The 25245-nt window shown below is 36.4% G+C and overlaps 1 protein-coding gene across 1 annotated transcript; it reads right to left on the bottom strand.

Moving 5' to 3' along the window:
* Positions 1-1415: 1415 nt before the first annotated feature.
* On the bottom strand, positions 1416-24198 carry LOC120424827 (serine/threonine-protein kinase tricornered). The gene is made up of 6 exons (XM_039589048.2): positions 24040-24198; positions 22687-22994; positions 10561-11144; positions 9860-10497; positions 3170-3333; positions 1416-3107 (listed from the first exon to the last, which is right to left on the bottom strand). Exons 3-6 carry the CDS (start codon positions 11023-11025, stop codon positions 2989-2991), a joined length of 1386 nt encoding a protein of 461 aa, XP_039444982.1. The 5' UTR covers positions 11026-11144; positions 22687-22994; positions 24040-24198; the 3' UTR covers positions 1416-2988.
* Between the last annotated feature and the right edge of the window lie 1047 nt (positions 24199-25245).

Here is a 25245-nt window from a genome sequence, read left to right on the forward strand (position 1 = left end):
TTATGAATTCAGTGTAGTAGGCTTATGCTTTGGGATGTTCCCTTCAATGTTGTATACTGGGTTGATGAAAATTTTTAGCTTAAAACTACTTTTGGTGCAATTTAAAAAAAAAAGTTTTTTCGACTACTTTTGCAGGGTGCGGGGCAGAATGGGCCACCTTAGAAAACAAGCCATTTTGTCTAATAAAACGTTGAAGGGAGATAATAAATGACTTAAGGGACCTTTCTAACATAGTTTCCATGAAGTTAGACCACTTTTATGAAAATAGTCACTTAAAAAAACAAAGATTTTTAAAAATAGTGTAAATATGTCGAAAAAAAGACCCTATTTTTACATATAAGCATCAAAACAATAAAAAAATCAATAACTTAAGTTGCATTGTGATGCTACCAGGATTGAAATAATCCATTTAATTCAAATTTCATAACTTTTGATTGTTTTTATAAGGCAGGAAAAGGGTGGCACATTCTGCCCCCAAGTGGATTTTATTTTTTAACACTTCCGCCACAAAGCTTCTAAATGATTTGAAGGTTCCGTTGTTGTTTATTTACCTTGGTAATACCAAACTTTTCCAAAGAATCTAACTTTTCAGAAAACTTATTTAAGAACCTCGAAATAAACAACATTTGCGCGGTTTTGTCAATAAATTTACATTTTTGCACATTATTCGAAAAATACAACGAATTCAAACGTTTCGTTTTCAGTATAAAAGAATTTTTTTTTAATAGAGTGGGCCAAGACATTAATTTTTATTGCTATCATGTAGAACTTCTTCAAGAGAAAATTGCAGTATACATTCTTGCAGTGAAAGATTCTGGCGACAAGATTGGGCGAAAAGTTCATCGCTCGGAGATCACATTTTTTTGTGGGTACTTACTTGACCGAGCCACGTAGCCCAGTGGTAACGCTTCCGCCTCGTAAGCGGTAGATCGGGGTTCAAATCCCGGCTCGGACCAACACAACTGGTGATCTTTTCCCTTCTGGAATCGATTGCTTAGTAAAGGGAAGGTAGTGTATCGTCACAAACTGGACCTTATCACGACACCTTAGGGAGGCGACCTATGGAATGTTAACATTAACCTTAACATGTTAACATTAAGTTGAGAATGAAATTGCCACTGAATCCGCTTTGTAAATGCCGGCCCCGATACTCTTCAAGGGTGTTCCCCTCAGGAACTGGGAAAGATTTACTTTTTTTTACTTTTTACTTACTTGAAACGCATTTGATAGAAGAAGATTAACAAGTAATGAGGAAATTTTCGCCAGATGAATAAAACAACTTTTTTTCTCTCATTTCCAAGTTAGTTTCTGTATCACTTTATTCTTCAGTATAAGGGTTGCGTGTGTGTGTTTGTGTGTATCATCATCATCATCAGTGAGTGTGAATATAGATAATTTCCATAGAGAAAATATAATCTGGGAAAAGGATCTTACTTTTGACCGAAATAAAAATAAAAACTCGAGATTGACCGACCGAAAGTAGAAATAACCCACAACAACTGAAGAACCCAAAATTATCTAATGTACTTTTTACTTATTTTCACTTTGCTCTTGCTCCATTAGTCGACATTACACTAAAAACGCTCACATTTCTCTTAGCACTAAGGATTTCATGTGTGTGTTGATTTTTTTTTACTGTTTTATAATATATATTTTTATCTGTTTTTTTCTGTTCTTTTTTCCACTCACAATCGAACTTAGAACCCTAAAAATAATAAAACAGGAAACACGGAATAAACGCCTGCCTGCCTGCCGTCGACTTTCACAAAGCACTTGGATAAATAAAAACTCTCTTTTTTTCTTTCTATCTTTTTTTAAGGTGGTCCAAAACCGAAACATAAAGTAAAATAAACTTTTTTTTAGGTGTGTGTGATTGTTTGCTTCTAGCAAAATTAAACCAAAGTTTTTTTTGTGTGTTGTGAGGGGGAACAATTTAAGGGAGGGCGTGCTGCTCAAATTTAACGTGTGGCGCGTTTTGCTTTTTTTTCTCTCTTGTGAATATTTACACAACTCAAACAAAAACGACACAAAAAGAAACACGACACTCAACTTTGCAGCAAGGTGAGCGCGAGAAGATGCAAAAATTACAGTGTTCGCTTGCTCTATAAAACAAAACATTTAAACTTAAAATTAGGATAATGGTTTTTTAAAAATAATAATTTCTACTAATACTATATATAGCTTGCTCTCTAAGCATCACGCTAGAAATGCTTACTCCCTTTCTTTTCGCTAAATCATGGAGAACTGCAGGAGGGACTAACTTAACATGTACCTTTTTTTGTTTTCTTTTTCTCGGTTACATTAGCTATCTGTTTGTCTGTGTGTTCTGTTCTGTTTTGCACAATTATTTTTTAAGCAAGCGCGCACGCACACGATCTCGGTTCGCTCCTATAACGTAAGTGTTGTAAATGTGATTTGTAAGTCTACTTGGCTGTGAAAGCTGGAAATTTAGGGAAAGGCTGCTACACACTAACACTGTGAACTGTGTGTTGTTGAACTCAAGTTTGAAATGGAATATATATTGCACACTACTCCTAGCGACTAAGAGAAGGGTGTACCTTAAAGAAGTTTGTGGAGAGGAAGGGAGTGGGGGCAAAAGTTTTGCTAACCTTAGCGTAGCGTTATCATTATTCTTTGATTTGTTTTCACGCGTATTGCGTGACTATGTGTGTGAGTGTGTGTTTAAAGATATTTTTTCTGTACTTTCATAGAGGATACTAATTTACGATTTTTGTTTTGTTTGCTTCACCATTGAGTCATTCTTAATCTTCCTGCGTTCGCGTCGTTAAATATATAATTTCTTTCCAGCGAATAGTTCTAGTAAAATTGTATGTGTGTGTTTACTTTTTTCTCCTCCTCTTCTTCTGTGTGTGTGTACGTACGTGTGTGTGTTTTGTCTGGAGATTAGAATATTAGCAAGAGATATACTACCGGAAGTCGAGTCCAGCCAGCTTCTTCGTCCTCATCACCATCATCAAAACCTCCTCCTTACTTTTTCGTCGGCGTACCGCGCTGCGTGAGACTCTCGAACCGACGGAACGTGTAGTTGATAAAGACCCAATCCTTGAGGACCTCACCCTCGGGCGTCGGATGGGCGGCGGCAAGTGCTGCGAAAATGAAACAAAATTAATTTTCAAAATGATCAATCAACGTCACAAGTTCCACTTACGAATTTCCAGCGCCACGTCCGGGAACTCGTCAAAGTTGGACGTGTCGTCGATGGAGCGCACCTCGACGGGGATGGCCGCCGGCCGCTCGCGGATGTGCTCCCAGTCGACGCCCCGGAAGAACGACACCAGCTTCAGGTCCTCGATGCCGCGCTGGGAACCGAGCCTGGAAAGGAGGCAATAGGAACGTTTACATATTATTAGAAAATAAAGACATAAACCCCATGTTCATCTCCCGTGCCTTCCGAGCTTCGATGATATGGATAGGCCTTATCGGCTATGTGTCACACCACGACGAATTTGATTTGAAACTTCATAATTCTGGAGCAACATTTGAAAGGGGCGGTACGACATTGCTCTTACGGCCTTTCGTCCCATTTAAACCAAGGATCTGACGCGCATGCAGTTTCCTGAAGTCACCGCCAGAGGCGCTGTCAATATTGTTTACATGTGGTTTTTTAAAAGGTCGTATGAAATACATGCATAATTATTTTTCCTAAATATTTTTTTTATGTTTTCACTACCTTTGGCTTCTATATTTAAGATTATTAGAAGTATTAGGTAAATTTGTCCTCATTTACATTTATTAGAATTTGAGATCAAAATATTACAAAATTCTACTTGACCATACAATCAATACATACAACGCAATACACCTAACTAAAAATAAAATAGATTTAATTTCCTTGAAATAAAATAAATTACGTTTGATTATTCCTTGGTTCACGCTTAGAATACTCATTCAATTTGTGTCAAAAATGTTTTAAACTAGCTTTAAATACATCAAAGTGTTGATATGCCAGCATTAGGTGCTCGATGGAATCAAATGCTGTTTTCCTAGTTTAAATCCGAAATTAAAATCTCGATTAAATTTTAAAAGGTCTGCATAGGAAACCCTTGACTCATAAGTTGTTTTGAAAATTTACTTTAGAAATATAAATCTTTTTGAAGAAAAAATAAACTGAAAAAAGTTTCAATTTGTTATAAGCGATGCGCAGCATACGACCTTTTCAAACGTCACGCGCCAAAAACTTGGTTCGATTTTGACTTCACTCGCTTTTTATGTGGATGACAGTCGTGACGTAGCGATTTAAACGCGTGTAATGAAAGGCCGTAAGTGCAATGTCGTACCGCCCCTTTCAAATGTTGCTCCAGAATTTTAACAGATTTTTTTAACGGAGAACAATATATTTTTAGCATTTTTTAAATACAAAATACGTATTTTGTGGAAATATTTTTACGTTTAGGAGCAGATCTGAAAACCTTAAAAAAACTTACAAAACTTTGCATTCAATGAGATAGGCTTATGGTTTGGAATGTGTCCCATGTAATGTACTTGGTTGAGGAAAAAAAATATTTTTGATGCATTCGGGGCAAAATGAACCACCCTGCCAAAGGTACTTTTGTTCAGTGTCAAATTCTGAAAAGATAGAGACATACTTTCTTCGGGCAGTATTGTAGTGCTAGCTGTAGACACTTAATGTATATCTCTTAATCTGAAGGACTTAATTTAAATTTATAATTTTCAATGGTTACTTATGGGACCCCAAAACCCAACCTTACGCAACAAACCGGGACAAAATCCGTTCAGCCAGTGCCGAGAAATACGTGTGGACAAAAATCATGTCTGCACACATCCTCAGTGACGAAAGCAGAATTCCTTGAATATTGTGATTTTGGGCTATTTTTAATATTAGCAATTTTCTGAGAGTTCGTTCATTCGATTTTTTTTTTGTATTTTTAATCAGGCTGAATCTTTTTTGGTGCCTTCGGTATGCTCAAAGGAGCCATTTTGCATAATTAGTTTGTCCATATAATTTTCCATAAAAATTTGGCAGCGGAATTAAAAGGAACAACTCGTCTCTTTGTATTCATAGTAATGCATTCTGCTAAAACGCTCAACCAAACCACAACAAATTTAAGCTTAATTTTAGGACACAATTACAGTCCAGACTCGAATATCCGAAGTTTCGATTATCCGAAGTTTGATTATCCGAAGGTTTGTATGGGACTTCGAATAATCGAATCAAAAACAAAATTTTGTTTTCGTTTTTTTTTTCTTCTTTTTCTTGTTTTAAATATCAAATTTGAGTTCTGCAACCCCATTTTAGTCAAATTTGAATAGTTGATTGCCTATTAAATAATAAAATGCTTTTTTTCAATATTTCAACACCGCCATATTGGCCTTGGATTTAAAAGTTCTAAATCACTTTAACGTAGTTTAGGGGACATTTTTTTTCTGTCTGAGTAATCTACCACTGAAACCTGATTATAGGTCTATTGTAGGAACATACGCTCGACAATAAAAAATAGGCATAACATTTTTTTTCCGTGATTCGATTATCCGAAGTTTCGATTATCCGAAGTTTCGATTATCCGAAGTGAAATTTTTCCGAAGCCTTCGGATAATCAAGTCTGGACTGTACTAGATTTTTTTTTGTTCAATTAACATTTGTATTCAACCGCATAATTAGATGTTGTTTTTGAGAAATTTGCAAGGAAATTTGTCTTTTTTCGAATTTTGTCAAAGAACCCAAAAATCGGACAAATAGGTACATAAGGCTGGTTCAAATTTTATTTAAAGTTTTTGTTGATTATACTTTTCGCCAAATCCCAAACCAGCAATGTGAATAAAATGATCAGTGTGTACGGGGTTCTGTACTACGAAAATCGCAGGGTATGTTTTTTGAATCATAAAAAATAACAAAACTTCTATTGCATTATTATTATCATGTCTATAAGAAAAAAGTATTTGTTTTGAGAATATATGTATAAAAAAAGGTCTGTAACAATATTCATTGTATTTGAATTTGTATTGAATCCCCCCTAAAATGCTACGTCTGTTCTGAATGAAGCCAAAAAGAAAGTTGATCATTCAAGGCCAATACGAACCTTTAAATATGTTGTTTGATGTGATAAAAATTGTCATCATTTTTTTTCTTTTAAAATGCCATTTCCGCTTGACCGCGTTCGGGGAAATAGCATTCAGGGAAATGACTATTCAGGGATATGACTAATCGGGTAAGTGGCATTCGGGATTGTGGCCCATTCGGGAAAATGGCATTCGGGGATGTGGACGATTAGGGGAAATGGGAAATTCGGGTAAATGGAATTCGGGGAAATTACTATTAGGGGAAGTGTCTTTTCGGGGAAGTGGCATTCGGGGAAATGTTCCTTCGGTAATATGGGTTTCGGGGAAATGTCATAGATTCAAACAATTACATTTGATTGTGATTTGGATTGATGTTGAAACACAAACCAATTAGATCTATGATGTGGCTTTATTCAATCTTTCATGTGTTTGGGCACTTGAATAAGAAGTGTTGGGTTTTTTTCAGTGTAAGTGTGGATAAGGACTACATTAAAAAAAATGATACGCGGAAATTTTTTGATTGATTTTTAATTTCACTTTTTGTCAGTTGATTTGCAAAAAAACACCATTTTCATTTTTTATCATTTTTTGATATGTTTTCGGGGACATAAAGTGCTAACTCCCCCCCCCCCCCCCCCTACTTCAAAATTGCCCCAAAAAATCAGGGGGCAAAAAAAAATATTTTTTCAAAAGACTTCAAAATTTCAATGGAATCAGCTGAAATCAGTTTAAATTGCATTCCCCTTTATTTAGTATCATTTTTAGCATGTTTGGGTCTAATTCAAATTCACCTGAATTTTTAAAAAATTTCGATGTTCACTGTCGCGAAAAAATGTTTTTTCGTGTTTTTTTTGTTTTCGTCGAAACTTACATTTTTGGAAAACTAATGTTTCCAAAACTACTGAACTAGTGCAAAATGCATTTTAAAACACTTTTTGCATACAAATGTTGAGACTACGGCTTGTTATTTCAATTTTTATATTTTTTGGCCCCTCGACTCCGGCCAGAGCCGAGGGACAAAAACTTTGAAAAATATTTGCATCGGCCTTATGAATTCTTGAATCAATACTGTTTGTTTTTTTTAAATCAAAATATTGGTCGCAAACATTTTTCAACTTCATTTTTTTTGAATTAAAATTGAATTTGGAATCAAAAAGTACTCTAGTAAAATTTTAATAAAGTGCACCGTTTTCAAGTTATAGCAATTTTTAGGTAACTTTTTTGAAAATAGTTGCAGTTATTCTATTTTTTAAATTAGTGCCCATGTTTGCCCACCCTTGAAAAAAATATTTTTGAAAAGCTGAGAAAATACGACCCTTAATTGTTGTGATATTGCCATGCAAAGGTTTAAAAACATTAAAATTGATGTTTTCAAAGTCTAATATCTCAGCAACTAACTGTCCGTCTTGCAGTGTTAAATTATGAAACATTCTTGAAATTTTGAAAACGATATTTTCGGTGTTTTCAAATCAAGACTAACATTTCAAAAAGAGCCAAATATTATTATTATATATTGAAAATCGGAAAATTAGTTGCTGAGATATCGGTTGTTGACTTAGAAAACATCAATTTTCCTGTTTTTAAACCTTTGCATGGCAATATCTCAGCAACTAAGGTTCGTATCAACAAAGTTCAAAAATGCAAAATAAAGAGAATTTTCCCAGCTTTTCAAAAATATTTTTTTTCAGGAGTGGACAAAAAAGGGCACTAATTTTAAAAAATGAATAACTGCGACTTTTTTTCAAAAAAGGTTACCTAAAAATTGCTATAACTTGAAAACAGAAGTATTTTTTATTACAAATTCGATTTTACATCGAAAAATTATGTTATTTTTTTGCGCTTTTTTTTCATTTTTTTTTAAATTAGTATTGATTTAAAAATTCAAAACTCGGTTAAGGATTTTTGCCCGATCTGGAAATTTCTGAAAAGTTGGCATTTTATGTTTTCCTAAAACATATCAAAAAATGAAAATAATTAAAAGTAGTGCTTTTGGCAAATCAAGTTTTAGTGACAAAAAGTGGAAGCAAAAGCAAAATTGGTTAAGAAAAACCCATTAAAAATTTACCCTCAGAGAGCACACAGCTAGCAAAATCTAAACATAGAAATATGTAAGCTCCCAGTAAAGGAAGTATTGTAAATGTCACATCCTGGAGCACAACTGTTAAATTCTATTTAAACACTAAATGAATTGAAAAAAAACGCCATTAAAACCTGAGCCAAAAAGCTGGTAAAACGGAGTTTTTCATACAAAACTGTCTTTTTGTAATTCCGTCGTGAAACTACTTACTTTTCCTGTCATTCTTGAATGACGAAATAGCCTACTTTTCTGTACCAAAAATAACAGAATCGAATAGCAACACTTTTCAAAATAAATGCTGAAAAGTTCTACTTTTCAGCACTCAAATGGGTGAAAAGTTGAACTTTTCTGCACTTGTTTTGAAAAGTAACACTTTTCAACATTTTTTTGATTTAAACGATTTATTGACAAAATAGCATAGCATAGCATAGCATTGATGTCTACCCGTAGCTGCTACTTCGTTATTGACCAGGACCCCCAAACATTGCTCCGTGGACCACAGATGAAAAGTAGGAACCAATCATCACCCCTTTGCAATTTTCAAAGGTCCTTATCATGCTGATCAATACCGACGCCGGCCACGACCAGAGGTAAGACACGGGGAAGTGGATGGGAATGTTAGTCCGATACTTGAGTGATGGGACCGCCAAATCGACTGCGTCTCCGACAAAGTATCACATGAGTTTTGAGGGGTTAGTAAGATGGGTATGAGGTCAGGATTCACTGTGGTAGGTGATGCGACCATAAGCAATTTGTTTATCGGTTGAAATTTTAAAAATCTTAGGCAGTCGGCTGCGGAAAGATAGCTATCTAGGGATTTAAATATAGTATTAATTCGACCGCGATTCTCCAGAAATTCTCCGTCGGCGTGCCTTCCGATCAACGGTGATGTAGGAAGGGCTTCATTTATTGATATGATTATTGAAATGATATAGAAAGGGCTTAATCCAGCAATACGACTTGCTAGTCTCAAAAAATAGGTACGTTTTTATTCAAAACTATAAATAGAGAACAACACAAAAAAACTCATCGGCCAACGAACGCGAGTGGAAAAAAAACAATGAAAAAAAAGAAGGTAAAAAAACAGAACTGCGCGTTCCGAAAAGCACCACAATACTGATGCCATTATTTAATTATAATAGCCAATCACCCCATGCACTCGAACAGCGACACAAAAGAGACGGAAAATAACACGAAAAAACAGGACTGCGCGTCCACACAGGCACCGCACTACTGATCATTTAAACGATTTATTGACAAAATACATGAAAATTTGACATAAAATTTCACTCAGTGTGTGTTTTTGGAATAACAAAAATTTTTGCATGGAACTCGTTGCAAAACTTGTTTTTTTCAGCACTCTTCGTATTTATCCAACTCGGTGAACCTCGTTAAATAAATGTACGACTCGTGCTGAAAAAATCCTCTTTTTGCAACTTGTTGCATAAACTACTATTTTAAATCGCTGTTAACTTTTCAGAATCGAGTTTTATAGTTTTGGTATGTTCTACAAAGTTTTAGAGCATTAAATATCCAATGAGAATCTCACGTTTGGGAATATTTGAATGGAAATAGTGCTCCCTGGAGACAAAACCGCAAAAAAATCACCGAAATTTGACCGAATTTGCTCATATTTGGCTCAAAGTACTACAACTGCTCAAGGGGAAAAAAAATCCCATATTCTGGGCACCCTAGATACCAAACAAGTGCTGAACCAAAACCCCTTTTCACCCCAGCACTCACCTCCTCTCCGCCTCACAGCAAAACTTGACGATGGTATCGCGCGCCTCCTCCGAGATCGGCGTCTCCGGCGGGAAGATCAACGTTTCGCGCCAGTTCATCACCTTCCGGTACGTGTCCTGGGGGTTGTCCGAGCAGAACGGCGGATATCCCATCAACATCTCGTACATGATGACGCCGAGCGACCACCAGTCGCAGGCCGGCCCGTACCCCGTTTGCAGAAACACTTCCGGCGCGATGTAATCGGGCGTTCCCACCGTACTGTACGCCAGGGCTCGCCGATTCCGCTTCCAGCTTTCCGCCCGGCGCTTCGAGTCCATCGGGCTGGCACAGGTTCCGATAAAGTCGGACGGTTTGGCCTGGGACAGATCGCGGTAAAAGTCGGTGCGGTGCGATTTTTTAAGCCCCGTGCACAGGCCAAAGTCTGACAGCTTGAGGTGACCGCGCGCGTCCAGCAGCAGGTTGTCCGGTTTGATGTCCCGATGGATGAAGCCAAGCCGGTGGATCGAATCGATGGCCAGCGCCGTTTCGGCGATGTAAAACTGCGTGCATTCCTCCGACAGGGTGTCCTTCTTCATGAGCAGCGTCATCATGTCGCCGCCCGGCAAGAACTCCATTATCAGATAGAGATTTATCGAATCCTGTGAAATGAAGAGATTGTCGATTAGCTTTGTCCTCCTTCATTACTTAAACCAAGAACCCACCTGAAAGCTATAGTACATCTTAACCACCCACTGATGATCCGCCTCGACCAGCACGTCCCTCTCGGCTCGCACATGCGCCACCTGTTCCTTCTCCAACATGTCCGCTTTCCTCAGAACCTTCATCGCGTACACATGCCCCGTGTCCTTTTTCTGCACCAGTCGAACCTCGCCGAACGCACCCCGTCCTATCACCTTCAACGCTTCGAAATCCTCCACCCCGAGCCGGGACCGCTTCAACCGCAGAAACTCGGTCTCCTTTTGGGCGTGCTGTTGACGTTTTTCCTGCCGCTGGGACTCGGACAGCGCCTCGTCCTTGAGCGATGCCTCCAGCTTGGCCTGGCGCTGCTTCCGTTCGCCATGCTGCGTGATCAGATTGCTGTAGTAGTTCTCCAGTGTCACCTTCGCCTTTGTCGCCTTGTCCAGCGTGTGGTCACTGAAGCGGATCGTGTTGTCCGTTGCGGTCATCTTGCGCGCTGGTTGTTGTGCCGGTCAGTTCCGGGCCGCTGGGCTGCTGCTGCTGCTGCTGTGACTCAGTTGCGGTTACGCTGGCAAGCGCGCGTTTGTCGGTGAAAGTTTGCTCGTTGCTGGAAATGGAGAAGAGATGAAAAAAAAACATTTTATTGTCTCTATTTCGTTACGCGGAAGTGAGGCTTTTGGGGTTGATCGAGGAAGAGTCGAGAATTTTTCGCAATTCGCAATTTTCAGTGTAAGAACGGGCCTTGACCGATCTTATGCACTAGGTTCCCGACGAACACGCACTGCCCTTACACCTACATCTCACCCTTGCTCTGAGTCAGTACGAGCAGCACGCTAGAACACGCTTTGAGTGTTCGTGCCAGGCATGCACACCTTCTTTTCCGGTTACGCATTTTAACTCGGCCGGGGGTGGTACATTACGTAGGGTTTGATGTAAGTATAAGCGCCTAACCATTTATAGTGTGCCTATCAACTTTCATTAAAGCAAAAACTGTTTTATTTTTAGTTTGAATTCAAAAACTAGTTGTTATTTTACTGTGTTTTGTTTTCTCCTGAAATCTTTCCTAGTGTTGAGTCGTGTTTTTATGTTGCTATTTCTTTTGTCGCGGTGTTTTGTTACAACTTTGGTCCTAAGCATTTTATAAAAGTTTTTCAAAAGTACAATAGTAATATTTGTGTTAATTCTTTGATCACTCCAAAAATTGAGTAAGGGCTCGAACCTCATTTGTTTGAAGAAAAGGGTGAAGATTGAAAACAATGGACAGTGAAAGAAATATACTATTTGAAGAATCAATAGTAAAAGAAAGATAGTAATTTATGAAGTAGATAAATAAATTAACAATAATTAATAAATAGAGGTAACAAACAAGCTTAGATTGTATTGAGGGCAATTTATAGGGCAAATGAAAAATTATTCAAATAGATAAATAAAGAAAAGGCAGATGATAACAAAATTGACATCGCTGCCAAATTAAGGGAAAGCAGAAAGTATGTTACAGCAGCATCAATTGGTAAAATAGAGTGAAAAAGCGTTGAGAAATAAGAGAATCAAATGAGTAAAATCGAAATCAAATGAAGGATAGTAAATAGAAGCCGCGTTAGAAAATCAGTGAAACAAAATAAACAGAAGATAGGTGGTAGCTGAGAATGAAGAGAAGAGAAACCCCGTTCTGCGACGTTTCAGGTACATCCACAGCAGTTGACTCAACATACTGTGAATCAAAACAATACCGTCTACAATCACAAATTACTTCCCTTTCCCACATTGTCGCGCCCCTTTCTTTTAGCCGTCTCGACTTTGACTTTGGTCAAAGGTTTACGATCCGTTTCCACAGGCCACCAGCTAGGTCATCATGAAAACCAAGCCAACGTGGAGGTAAGAAAATAGGACACTTGCAAGGAACCAGAGCTATACTGTCTTGATCAATTAGATCTAACAGGACTACGGACGTAGTCAGTGACGCTCCTTCCAGGATGTTCCTCGCCTGAGCGTCAACTGAAGAGGTATCATCAGCATCATTCGCACTTGGCCTGCAGGAAGAGTCGAGAATTTGAAGACAAATTGCTAATTGCTTAGTTTTCACAAATTATGGAAAAGTATATTTTTATCAGACCTGAAATATGGTGATGGCGCACGTCAGAATCACAGAGAACCTTGAGGCCAAATCACTATTCAAATCGTTTTGTTTTTCAAAATGTTTAAGAGGTTATTCATCGAAGTTCTTTTCTCTATTCAGATTGTGTAGAAATTAATGTTGGTCAAATTAAGAAAAAAATACCTTTATTTTTTACAATTTTTTTTTCTCAAAATTCTCATAATTTTTTTATGGCAGTAACTGTTCGAAGATAAGGAATAGAAAACCGTTGCAGTAATTTATGAATCATAATGTAAAAGGACCCGTGGTTTAGGGGTAAGCGTGGTTGCTTCTCACCCAGTCGGCCTGGCTTCGATCCCAGAAGGTGGCCGGTGGCATTTTTCGAGACAAGATTTGTCTGATCACGCCATCCGTCGGACAGGGAGGTAGATGTTTGCCCCTCTCTTAACTAGAGGGTTAGGTCGTTAGCTCAGTCCAGGTGTAGGAGTCGTCTCCCTGGGTCCTGCCTCGGTGGAGTCGCTGGTAGGTAGTTGGACTAACAATCCAAAGGCCGTCAGTTCGAATCCCGGGGTGGATGGAACCTTAGGTGTAAAAAGAGGTTTGCAATTGCCTCAACAATCAAGCCTTCGCACAACTAGTTTCGAGGAGGACTCGCAATCGAGAACGCCAAGGCAATGCTGTAGAGCAAATAATTTTAAAGGGGGTGTAAAAAAAAGTATCCACGTGGGTTATGGATGGTCCCATAAGTGCTTATAACGTTTGATTTGGTTGTAAGATCACACAATCCAGAGGCCAAGACTAACATTTCAAAAGGGCGTAATATTCTATGTTCGGCCCTTTTGAAATGTTAGTTTTAATTTTAAAAAAATAAAATATTGTTATCGAAAAGATCGGAACATTTCACGAATGTTTATATTCTAACATTGTAAATCGGACCCATAGTTGCTGAGATATCGACATTAGAAAATGGTGGGTTGTTTGGGTGAGATTTAGAAAACATCAATTTTCCTGTTTTTAAACCTTTGCATGACAATATCTCAGCAACTAAGGGTCGTATCAACAAAGTTCAAACAAGCAAACAATAGGAAATTTTCTCAACTTTTCAAAAACTTTTTTTCAAAAGTTGGCAAACATGTGCACTAATTTTAAAAAAAAAACTTCGACTATTATCAAAAAATAAACCTATAAATGGCTTTAACTTGAAAACGGTGCACTTCATCAAAATTTCAATAAAGTACTTTTTGATTGCAAAGTTGATTTTACATCGGAAAATTAAGTTGAAAAAATGTTGCGACCATTATTTCGAATTTTTTAAATCAGTATCGATTAAACAATCATAACTCGGTCAACGATTTTTTGCACAACCTGGAAATTTCTGAAAAGTTGGCTTTTGATGTCCCCTAAAACATATATATAAAAAAAAAAACAAAATAGTGTTTTTTTGCAAATCAAGTTTTAGTAACAAAAAGTAAAATTAAAAATCAAAAAAAAAAATTACCGTGTATCATTTTTTTCAGTGTAGTCCTTATCCATACCTGCAACTTCGCCGAAGACACTAAATTGATCAAAAACTCCTTCAAAAGATACAGATTTTTGAATTTTCATACATCGTTTTTGTATGGACAGCTGCCAAATTTGTATTTGTAAAATAATATGGACAAACTAATTATGCAAAATGGCTTCTTTGTGCATACCGAAGGTGAGCAATTCTCTACCAAAACCGGAAATGGATTTTATTTGTATTTTTTGATTTGGCTCAAACTTTGTGGGGGCCTTCCATATGACCAAATAAGCTATTTTGCGTCATTGGTTCACCCATACAAGTCACCATACAATTTTGGCTGCGGTCCATACAAAAATGCTATGTAAATATTCAATCAGCTGTAACTTTTGAGTGAATTTTCTGATCAATTTGGTGTCTTCGGCAAAGTTGTAGGTATTGTTGAGGACTTTGAGAAAAAAATAGGTACACGGATTTTTTTTTTGCAGATTTCTTAATCAACTTTTTGCCTTCCTCACTGAGGAAAGGCTATAAAATCACTCGAAAAATGAACTTCTTAAATACACCTCCTAGATATACCTTCACGTATACCTATCGACTCAGAATCAAATTCTGAACAAATGTCTGTGGGGATGTGTGTAGACATGATTTTTTTTCCACACGATTTTCTCAGAACTGGCTGAACCGATTTTGGCCGGATCCGCCTTATTCTGTTCGTTTTGGGGTCCCCTAAGACCCTATTAAATTTTATTCTGTTTAGTGAAGTACTTTTAAAGTTATGCCATGAAAAAGTTTTTTTGTAGATACAAAAAAGGGTGATTTTTGCATAACCTCAAAAGGCCGGGTCTTTTTGTTTACGTGCGAGAGTCGCGCCAGATGTGAAACGCCCGGTTGCCACATTGCTTCAAATGATAGTCTGCATGTTTTCTGGAAAAGTCTGTATAAGATTTTTTTTTACTCATAAACTTATTTTCATCAAGTCTTTTTCGGTGCTGGAACTTGATTTGGAAACAATGCAAACTTCGGAATTGAATTAAATTGTTAATGTGAGGAAGGCACCAACCACCTAATGGTGGATTAAGAAACGTTTTTTTCAATAAAACTCAATACCCCAAAATACGTATTTTTTGATTTTCGAGATTTTTTGATATCTTTTAGGGGACAAAAATCCGCAACTTTTGAGCCATAGAGAAACATGGTCAAAAAATCTGCCGCCGAGTTATGAATTTTTGAAAAAAATAGTGATTTTTGGAAAAAATCAAAGTTTCATGCAAAAACAAGTTTGTCATTATTTTTAATGCAAAATTGCATTTTCAATCGAAAAGTACTTAACAGATTTTTTGATAAAGGGCTCCGTTTTCAAGATATAGCCACCGAAAGTTTGATTTTAGCGAAATATTTGCAGTTTTTCGATTTTTAAAAATAGTGACCATGAGTGACCACTTCTAATTTTTTTTTTTTTGAAAGGTTCAGAAAATTTGTTAGAAAATTGTCTAAGAGACATTGAAGATTCCAATCTTCAATTTGGAATCTTCAATGTCTCTTAGACAATTTTCTAACAAATTTTCTGAACTTTTCAAAAAAAATATTTTTAGAAATGGTCACTCATGGTCACTATTTGTAAAAATCGAAAAACTTTTCGATTGCAAATTTAATTTTGCATTAAAAAAAATGTCAATGAATGAAACTTCGATTTTTTCCAAAAATCACTATTTTTTCAAAAATTTATAACTCAAAAGTTGCGGATTTTTGTGCAATTTTTTGCCGTGTACCTATTTTTTCTCAAAAGTCCTCAATACCTACAACTTTGCCGAAGACACCAAATTGATCAGAAAATTCACTCAAAAGTTACAGTTGTTTGAATATTCACATATACAATTTTTGTACGGACCGCAGCCAAAATTGTATGGAGACTTGTATGGGTGAACCAATGATGCAAAATAGCTTATTTGGTCATATGGAAGGCCCCCACAAAGTTTAAGTCAAATAAAAAAATACAAAAAAAAATGGTCGAAATCGGCCGATTTCGTAGAGAGTTGCTCAGGTACCAAAAAAGTTTCAGTCGGATTAAAAAAATACAAAAATATTTAAAAAAAATACCGATTTCGTAGAGAATTGCTCAATGTTGGCCGACAGCTCTAAAGTCAACTTCGTTTTTTTTTTTTTTTTGAAGTGCCTAACTAAACTTACTGATTTTAAAAAGAGACTTATAGGACCCCAAGACGAATCAAAAGAGACCAAAACGGTCAAAGTCCGTAAAGTCAATCCGGAGATAATCGAGTGACATTTTTTGTCCACTCACCTACACTGCCGCTCTAATCGAGTCCGTCCCATATGTAAAAACAGCAAGCCGAGAAAAATGCATGTCAAATTTGTCCCACCCATAAGGCTACGTGTAAAAATTTCACGAAAAAGTGGATTTTCTCCGGTTTTCTAGAACAAAGTTCTAAATTTGCTCATAACATGATTCTGAGTCGATATGTATACATGAAGGTGGGTCTAGGATGTCTAATTGAGTTCATTTTACGAGTGATTTTATAGCCTTTCCTCAGTAAGGTGAGGAAGGCAAAAAATTCCACATTTTTTGTAAATTTTAGATAGTAGCACAACTCTAATAATATACTAATTATTTTGTGATACTTTTTTGCTCAAAAATGTTTAATTCTTAGCTGGAAAATTGAAGTTTAGATTTCCTTTTTTTTTTTTTGCTCTCGTCCTCCCGTCAAAAACGATTATCAAGATCGGTGGACATTACATGATCCATTGAAGCATACCAAATTCTTTTCGTGAAAATGTTGGCAAAAAGAGATAAATTTCCTGTTCTAGAAATTATTTGCAATCATACCCATGACTTCAAGATTATTTTAGTCCTTTCTGAATCAGAAGAAATTATAATACAAAGTGAATCCCAAGAATACATTCAAAACAATTTTTTTCTAGAAGATTACACGAAATCAAACACTTTCGGGAGAAAATTGAATTTCGTTTTTCAGTAACTTGTTCAAAATCCAAGTTTTTGCAGTAAACAAAAAATGGAAATTACTTTAATTAAATCTATCCTTCTCAGTAATTTTATTTATCAAAACTGCTTTGACATTAAGTTCGTAAATGATTAATTTCAAACGAGATTCACATCTGTTTATCTATGTCGAAAGGTAAACTACCACTCCGGCATGACATTCCTCTTCGCGACACTTCTTGACGAAGGTCAGCCGACGAGACCGTCCGCACACGCTCAGTCAAATTACTTTCAATTGGCCTTTCCAACTTGACCAAAAACACAGACAGAGTTTCCCCCGCCGCAATACCCGGAACAACCAAACCCCGAAATCGATAAGGCCCCTGTGTGGCACTACTGTATTGTTGTTATTACTGTCGATGTCTTTCTCTCACTCTGCAAAGCGTCTCTGCGACGCGACTCTCTTTCTTTCGTGTACATGTGAGAAGTTTAGTGTTGGTAAAAGCTAGTTTATGGTTTGAAAATGGCTTATTGGTCAATAATATTGATTGAACAACTATTTTTTTAAGAAGCAAATTGTTATAGTTTGTAAGTACAATTTTTCATAAAAATCCTTTACTAATTATAAAACTTTTTGTTTACAACTTGGATTACATTACTGCACAGACACCATGCTTCTCCTCCCCTTACCCTACCTCCACAAACTCAGTGTCCAATAACTGGTATGTTCACTACTGCTGCTGCTGCTGTTATTGTTATTGACTAGCAATCAAAGACGAAAGAAAACAAAGGCCAACATATTACTCTACTTGACGTCATCGTCGTCATCGTAGACAAATAGAGAGATCTAGGTACGCTATACTCCTGCCCCAGCCTCAGGCGGCAACATTCTTCACTTATGAGCAATTCTCCACCAAACCCGGAAATGGATTTTACTTAAAATTTTTGATTTGTGTCATTAGTTCAACCATACATGTCTCCATACAATTTTGGAAGCTGTCCATACAAAAATGGTACGTAAATATTCAAACAGCTGTAACTTTTGAGTGAATTTTCTGATCAATTTGGTGTCTTCGTCAAAGTTGTAGGTATTGTTGAGGACTACTCAATTACCCAAAATACGTACCCAAAATACGTACCCTACCTATTTTTTTATTTTCAGGATTTTTATATGTTTTGGGGGACAAAACGCGCAACTTTTGAGCCATAGAGAAGTATGGTCAAAAAATCTGCTGCCGAGTTGTGCATTTTTGAAAAAAAGTGATTTTTGAAAAAAATAGAAATTTTATACCAAAACAAAATTTGACCTCAATTTTTATGTAAAATTAAATTTGTAATCGAAGAGTACTTTACAGATTTTTGGATTAAGTGCTCCGTGTTCAAGATATAGCCACCGAAATTTTGATTTTAACAAAATATTTGCAGATTGGACCTCTGGCTGCTGACATACAGCCGCTTTAAGAAAAAGAAAAATGAAAATTGAAGTTTTCTTAGTCGCACCCAAACAACCCACCATTTTCTAATGTCAATATCTCAGCAACTAATGGTCCGATTTTCGCAATTCGCAATTCGCAATTTTCAGTGTAAGAACGGGCCTTGAGCGATCTTATGCACTAGGTTCCCGACGAACACGCACTGCCCTTACACCTACATCTCACCCTTGCTCTGAGTCAGTACGAGCAGCACGCTAGAACACGCTTTGAGTGTTCGTGCCAGGCATGCACACCTTCTTTTCCGGTTACGCATTTTAACTCGGCCGGGGGTGGTACATTAAGTAGGGTTTGATGTGAGTATAAGCGCCTAACCATTTATAGTGTGCCTATCAATTTTCATTAAAGCAAAAACTGTTTTATTTTTAGTTTGAATTTAAAAACTAATTGTTATTTACTGTGTTTTATTTTCTTCTGAAATCTTGCCTAATGTTGAATCGTGTTAATCTGTTGCTATTTCTTCTGTCGCGATGTTTTGTTACAATGTTTTGGACCTAAGCATGTTATTCAAAAGTTTACCAAAAGTACAATAGTAATATTTGTGTTAATTCTTTGATCGTTCCAAAAATTGAGTAAGGGCTCGAACCTCACTTGTTTTAAAAAAGGGTGAAGATTGAAAACAATGGACAGTGAAAGAAATAGACTATTTGAAGAATCAATAGTAAAAAAAAGATAGTAATTTATGAAGTAGATAAAGAAATTAACAATAGTTAATAAATAGAGGCAACAAACAAGCTAAGATTGTAGAAGGGCAATTTATAGAGCAGATGAACAATTATTCAAATAGATAAATAAAAATAAACAAAATTGACATCGCTGCCAAATTAAGGGAAAACAGACAGTTTGTTACAGCAGCATCAATTAGTAAATAGAGTGGAAAAGCGTTGAGAATTGAGAGAATCAAGAGAATCATGAAAGTAAAATCGAAAATAAAAAGGACGATAATAAACAGAAAGCGTGTTAGAGAATCAGTGAAACAGAATAAACAGAATATAGATGGTAGATAGAGAAGCTGGAGCCCGTTAGAGAACGGACATCTCAAATCAAAAACACCAATCGAAGCACGAGAACCGTCACAAAGGATTTTGCTCGATAGGCACCTTCGTTTGACAGCTCCGGTACCTCGATTGGCACCTCAGGCCTGAGATGTCCGTTCTCTAATAAGCTCCAGGCTCTCGAAAAAGAAGAGAAACCCCGTTGTGCGATGTTTCAGGTACATCCACAGCAGTTGACTCAACATACTGCGAATCAAAACAATACCGTCTACAATCACAAATTACTTCCCTTTCCCACATTGTCGCGCCCCTTTCTTTTAGCCGTCTCGACTCTGACCCGCGGTGGTCAAAGGTTTACGATCCGTTTCCACAGGCCACCAGCTAGGTCATCATGAAAACCAAGCCAACGTGGAGGTAAGAAAATAGGACACTTGCAAGGAACCAGAGCTATACTGTTCTGATCAAGAATGATCTAACAGGACTACGGACGTAGTCAGTGACGCTCCTTCCAGGATGTTCCTCGCCTGAGCGTCAACTGAAGAGGTATCATCAGAATCATTCGCACTTGGCCTGCAGCAACTAATGGTCCGATTTTCAATGTTAAATTATGAAACATTCGTAAAATTTCCGATCTTTTCGAAAAAAATATTTTGAATTTTTTTGAATCAAGACTAACATTTCAAAAGGGCCAAACATTGAATATTACGCCCATTTAAAATACTAGTATTGATTAATTTTTTTTCTAAATATTTTTTTTTCGAAAAGATCGGAAAATTTCACGGATGTTTCATGTTTCGACATTAGAAAATGGTGGGCTGTTTGGGTGAGACTTAGAAAACTTCAATTTCGTGTTTCTTTTTCTTAAAGCGGCTGTATGTCAGCAACCAGAGGTTCAATCTTCATTGTCTTTTAGACAATTTTATAGCAAATTTTTGAACTTTTCAAAAAAATATTTTTTAGAAAATGTTCACTATTTTTTAAATTCGAAAAAAACTGCAAATATTTCGCTAAAATCAAACTTTTGGTTGCTTTATCTTGAAAACGGAGCCCTTTATCAAAAAATCTGTAAAGTACTTTTCGATTGCAAATTCAATTTTACATTAAAAAAAAATATGTCAAATTTGTTTTTGCATAAAATTTTGATTTTTTCCAAAAATCACTTTTTTTTCAAAAAATTATAACTCGGCGACAGATTTTTTGACCATGTTTCTCTTTGGCTCAAATGTTGCGGGTTTTGTCCCTAAAAACATATAAAAAAATCTCGAAAATCAAAAAACTACGTGTTTTGGGAAATTGAGTTTTTGTGAAAAAAATGTTAATAAAAAAATCAGCATTTTTTCCGTGTACCTATTTTTTCTCAATAGTCCTCAACAATACCTACAACTTTGCCGAAGACACCAAATTGATCAGAAAATTCACTCAAAAGTTACAGATTTTCGAATAGTTACGTACCATTTTTGTATGGATGGCTGCCAAAATTGTATGGAGACTTGTATGGGTGAACCAATGACACAAAATGGCTTCTTTGGTTAAAGGGAAGGCCACCACAAAGTTTGAGCCAAATCAAAAAATACAAAAAATAAAAATCTTTAAATTAACTTTTTTTTCCAAAAAAAGAAATTTCTCCAAATCCGTATTTCCTGTTTTTTTTTTTTATTATTATTATTATTCGTTTTATGGCACGAAACCCCGCATCTTTTAAGCCATTCTTAAGTATCAATGCACCAAACTTTTGCCGACGGGTTATGATTTTTTTTAAATAGTGATTTTTGTAAAAAATAAATCTTGCACTAAAATTTTTAAACATCATTTTTTTTAAAATGTTAAGTAGAATTTGCAATCGAAAAGTATGTAATATCTTTTTTTCTTGTTAGGGTCGTTACAAATATTTTTCGAAGTTTAAATCAGGGGACAAAAAAAAAATGTTAACAAAACATCTCAATTTTAATGGAAATAGAAGTCTAATCAACTGAGAACAATTTAAAATGCATTTTTCTGCATTGTATAATTATATTTAGCATGTTTGGGTTCGTCAAAGAAAGAATTTTTGGAAATTAATGATTGCAAAACAAATGGACAGGTGTATAGTGCATTTTAAACACTTTTTTATTCAAATGTTAACACCGTGGCCTGTAGTTTAATTTTTTAAACTTTTTTACCCGAAAATCGGGGCAAAACATGTTTTTCAAAAAAAAATAAAACAAAATATAAAACTTCAAAATTTCTATGAAAATTATAATGCAATCAGCTGAAATCAATTTAAAATGCATTCCCCTGCGTTTAGAATCATTTTCAGCATGTTTAGATTAATTCCAAAATCTCATGCTTTTTTGGAAATTTTCGGTGTACAATACCGCAAAAAAAATCGTTTTCGCTAAAATTTTTGTTTTCATCAACTCTTTTTTTTTAATCTAACGATTGCAAAACAACTGAACTAGTGTAAAACGCATTTTAAAACACTATTTTCATTAAAATTTTGAGACTAAGGCTTGTAACTTCAATTTTTAATTTTTAGTGGTTGATTGTCTGTTACGTAAACCGGAGTGACTTTAATAGGTTTGAGATTCTTCCGCATAATGAAGAGTACATAATAAAAACGTAAGGAATGGTATGGAATCATACTGACCGTGGTAGAGAAGTACTTCAAGAAGAAGCTTTCATAAAATGTTAGTTAACACAAAATGTTAGTTAATTAAGAAAATGTTGATAAGCAGAATTTTTTATTAATATTTTAATATTCACAAAGTGTGAATATTGAGTTTGAGTATGTGTTTGAATCGCAAAACAAAACGCGCTCCTTCGGATTCTTTGGGTTATTTCCCACTAGTTTGTGAGTAATGATAAATTTTATGTGTTTTTGGGACACAATTAGAACAAATCTTCAAATTTATAGGCATTTTCAGTGTAACAAATATCACACAAAATGTGAAAACGGCTTCGTATTCAGTTTAAAATGCAAAATAATTCGTTTTTTTACAATTAAAACAAGTTTTAAACAATTTCAGGGAAAATTCCGAATCTTCAGATTTTTTTTTTCAAAACTCAAATACAAAACTTGATTGATGTTGTTTTACCAATGTTTAGCTTTAAAACTATCGACTATACTCACCTTTTTCTCACCCTCGGAAAACTTCTTTCTCGTTCCTTGCTGCCTTCAATCCACTTCCTAGCGCCAGCCGGATGATGAAACCCGCCAAGATTGCCTCACACGATCTCTCAATCTTTCTTCGCTGCACTCTGCCACCCTGCTGGTCACACACAGTTCTCGATAGGTTCGCGTTATTTTTTTCTTCCTCAATATTGCACACCACTCGCCGCACTCGCAACAAAATGGAACGATGCTGCTGCCACTATCAACGATTGATCGACGTGTGCTATTTTCAACGCATTTCTGCTCCTGCTGTTGATGCTTCCAAACTGCGATTTATTCCGCGTGAAATTATTCAGAAATAATGACGTGATCTTTTCTTCACGTTTGATCGGCGCGAGCGGGGAGGGGGAGGTGTTGGTTAAGGTAGGGGAGAGCAGAAGGAAAACGTGAAGCAAGTGAAAATAAACAAAGCTAGAGATAACTGTGAATCGAGGCGACTTTACTTGGTCGCACTTGCAGAATTTAATTTTGTTCCAAATTTATAATGTTTTTGAACAGTTGGTTGTGGAATACAATTGACTGAAATGACAAAACTATCGACAATTTCCACGACTCAAAAGCTAGAGCTGGTAAAGACATGCAATTTTATGTAAGTAATAAATTTGTATTATTGAACATAAAAGTATTTCAAATGACTTTTAAAAACGATTCATACGAAAAGTTCATCATCTCAAAAAACTATCATGAACTCGAAACCAATCTCTTGAACTTTCGTCACGGCACATTCTACGCGTAATTTCCATCGCTATTGCACAATCCGTCAGCAAATCCTGGACATATTCTTTTGCAGCAAACCACAAAGCACGACAAAGAAGTGGTGGCCACAACAAAGTGGCGCAACTGCATCAGCGAAAAGTGCTCTATGCTGGCAGAGTTTTGCAATCACAAAATGTGTCAACAACAAAAAAAATGTCCATCCTTCTGCTAGTGTCCACCACCTTCCCCACCCCACAAACGCCAATGTTTTCCGTCTTCTTTCCGTCGATTCCTGGCACTCTTTATGTAATCAAAATTTTGCTCTACATTGAACAAACTGGTCAAATTGCACAAAATCACACCCGGAACCAGCGTTATTGGTGCTCCAATTTCGAGTTTTTCTGCCCAAAAAAGCTGCCGTTTTCACTTCCTCGTCTGGGAGTCCACCACCTTGACGGAGGAGGAGGAGGCCACTTTCGCAAGCACCACCACCGAGCACTAGAAAATCTGCTCTTTTTTCCACTCTGCGCCTTCTTTCTTCTGCGCGCGACCCAAATCCAACTTATAACGGGATTCCGGATTTCCACCCCGCGGTCGGGAACCTAGCGGACAAACCTCTTTGCGGGACACAACGACGGCGCGGCCCCAATCACCCACACTCGAAACTGAAATCACGGACGCAATCACACCGCGGAGACGGGACGACGTTCGATTTCAATTTTTCCTAGGAATCAACTTTTTTCCTTTCTTTTTGGCTGGCTGGCTGTAGCGAGAGTTGCATGCCTGACGTTTACAACTACACGGCCAGTGACGTTTACAGTGTCGTCTGTCGCGGCGACATCTGGCGAGGAAGGAGGGCAGTTTCGGGGAAAAGGCCTTTTCGCAGAGAAACACGGAAAATAAAAGTCTTCAGGACAATATGAAATATTGGAAAACAGCATTTCAAATTTAACTAATATAGGATCGCAAAACGAATTTGATGATAAAAGGCTGATACGCTGATCGGAAGTACCACAAAACTCCATGTAAAAAACGCCAATTACAAGCATTTTAATAATTTTGTATTCGATACTCTAATATTGAAAATCACCACCGTATCTCAAAATACAGAATTTCGAAATTAAAAGGACAGATTTAGTTTTTTAGTCGATAAGATAAAAAAGAAGTTGTCTTTATAGCTGTCCAGCAACCTCTGGATTGTGAGTCAACAGCGCTGTCCGATTGATCCACACTGGCGGAACCAAAGTGAGTAAACCAGAGTGAAAATAAACTAAACAATAATCATAAAAATATTCAATTTACTACTAAAAAATTCAATAATAATCTGAAAATTTATAATTCACTAATAATCCGAAAATGACGAACTTCACAGTGTCCTGATGCAAGCAATGATTGAGCTCGAGCTGTCACAGCCCTGCGAAATATGTGCAACGTTGGCTGACATATCGGACAGTCAGTAAAAAATTAGCTAGAAGTCGCCTGACAAAAAACTTCTGCTAGAAAGAGATAGGAAACCTGATGCAAATAAGCCTCCAGCTGTCACGTAAACATACTTTGAATATGTTGGTAAATTTTTGACTAGACAGCCTTCTACAAGCCTTCAAATGATAAAAAAAATTAATTGCATAATAATTTTAATATGACAAAATAAAAGGTTGTCGAATAAAATACACTCAATTTTTAAATAATTAACATTGCGATATAAAAAAAAAAACAGATTTGTATCTTATAAAAATTAGAAGACCTGGCATTACATTCAAGTATTAAAAAATTTTGAAACTGTTTTCAACAGCTTTGTATCTTATAAGTTCAAACAATGTG

Source organism: Culex pipiens, chromosome 3 (assembly GCF_016801865.2).
Source record: "Culex pipiens pallens isolate TS chromosome 3, TS_CPP_V2, whole genome shotgun sequence".
Lineage (NCBI taxonomy): Eukaryota > Metazoa > Arthropoda > Insecta > Diptera > Culicidae > Culex > Culex pipiens.

Bases quoted from the DNA above. Each gene is read 5' to 3' on its own strand.
- LOC120424827 (XM_039589048.2), bottom strand. From the start codon at position 11,025: ATGACCGCAACGGACAACACGATCCGCTTCAGTGACCACACGCTGGAC. The intron at 3,334-9,859 runs GTGAGTGCTGGG...CCTCCTTTCCAG, and splicing joins TGCTGTGAGGCGGAGAGGAG to GCTCGGTTCCCAGCGCGGCA. The intron at 3,108-3,169 runs GTAAGTGGAACT...TCATTTTCGCAG, and splicing joins GGACGTGGCGCTGGAAATTC to CACTTGCCGCCGCCCATCCG.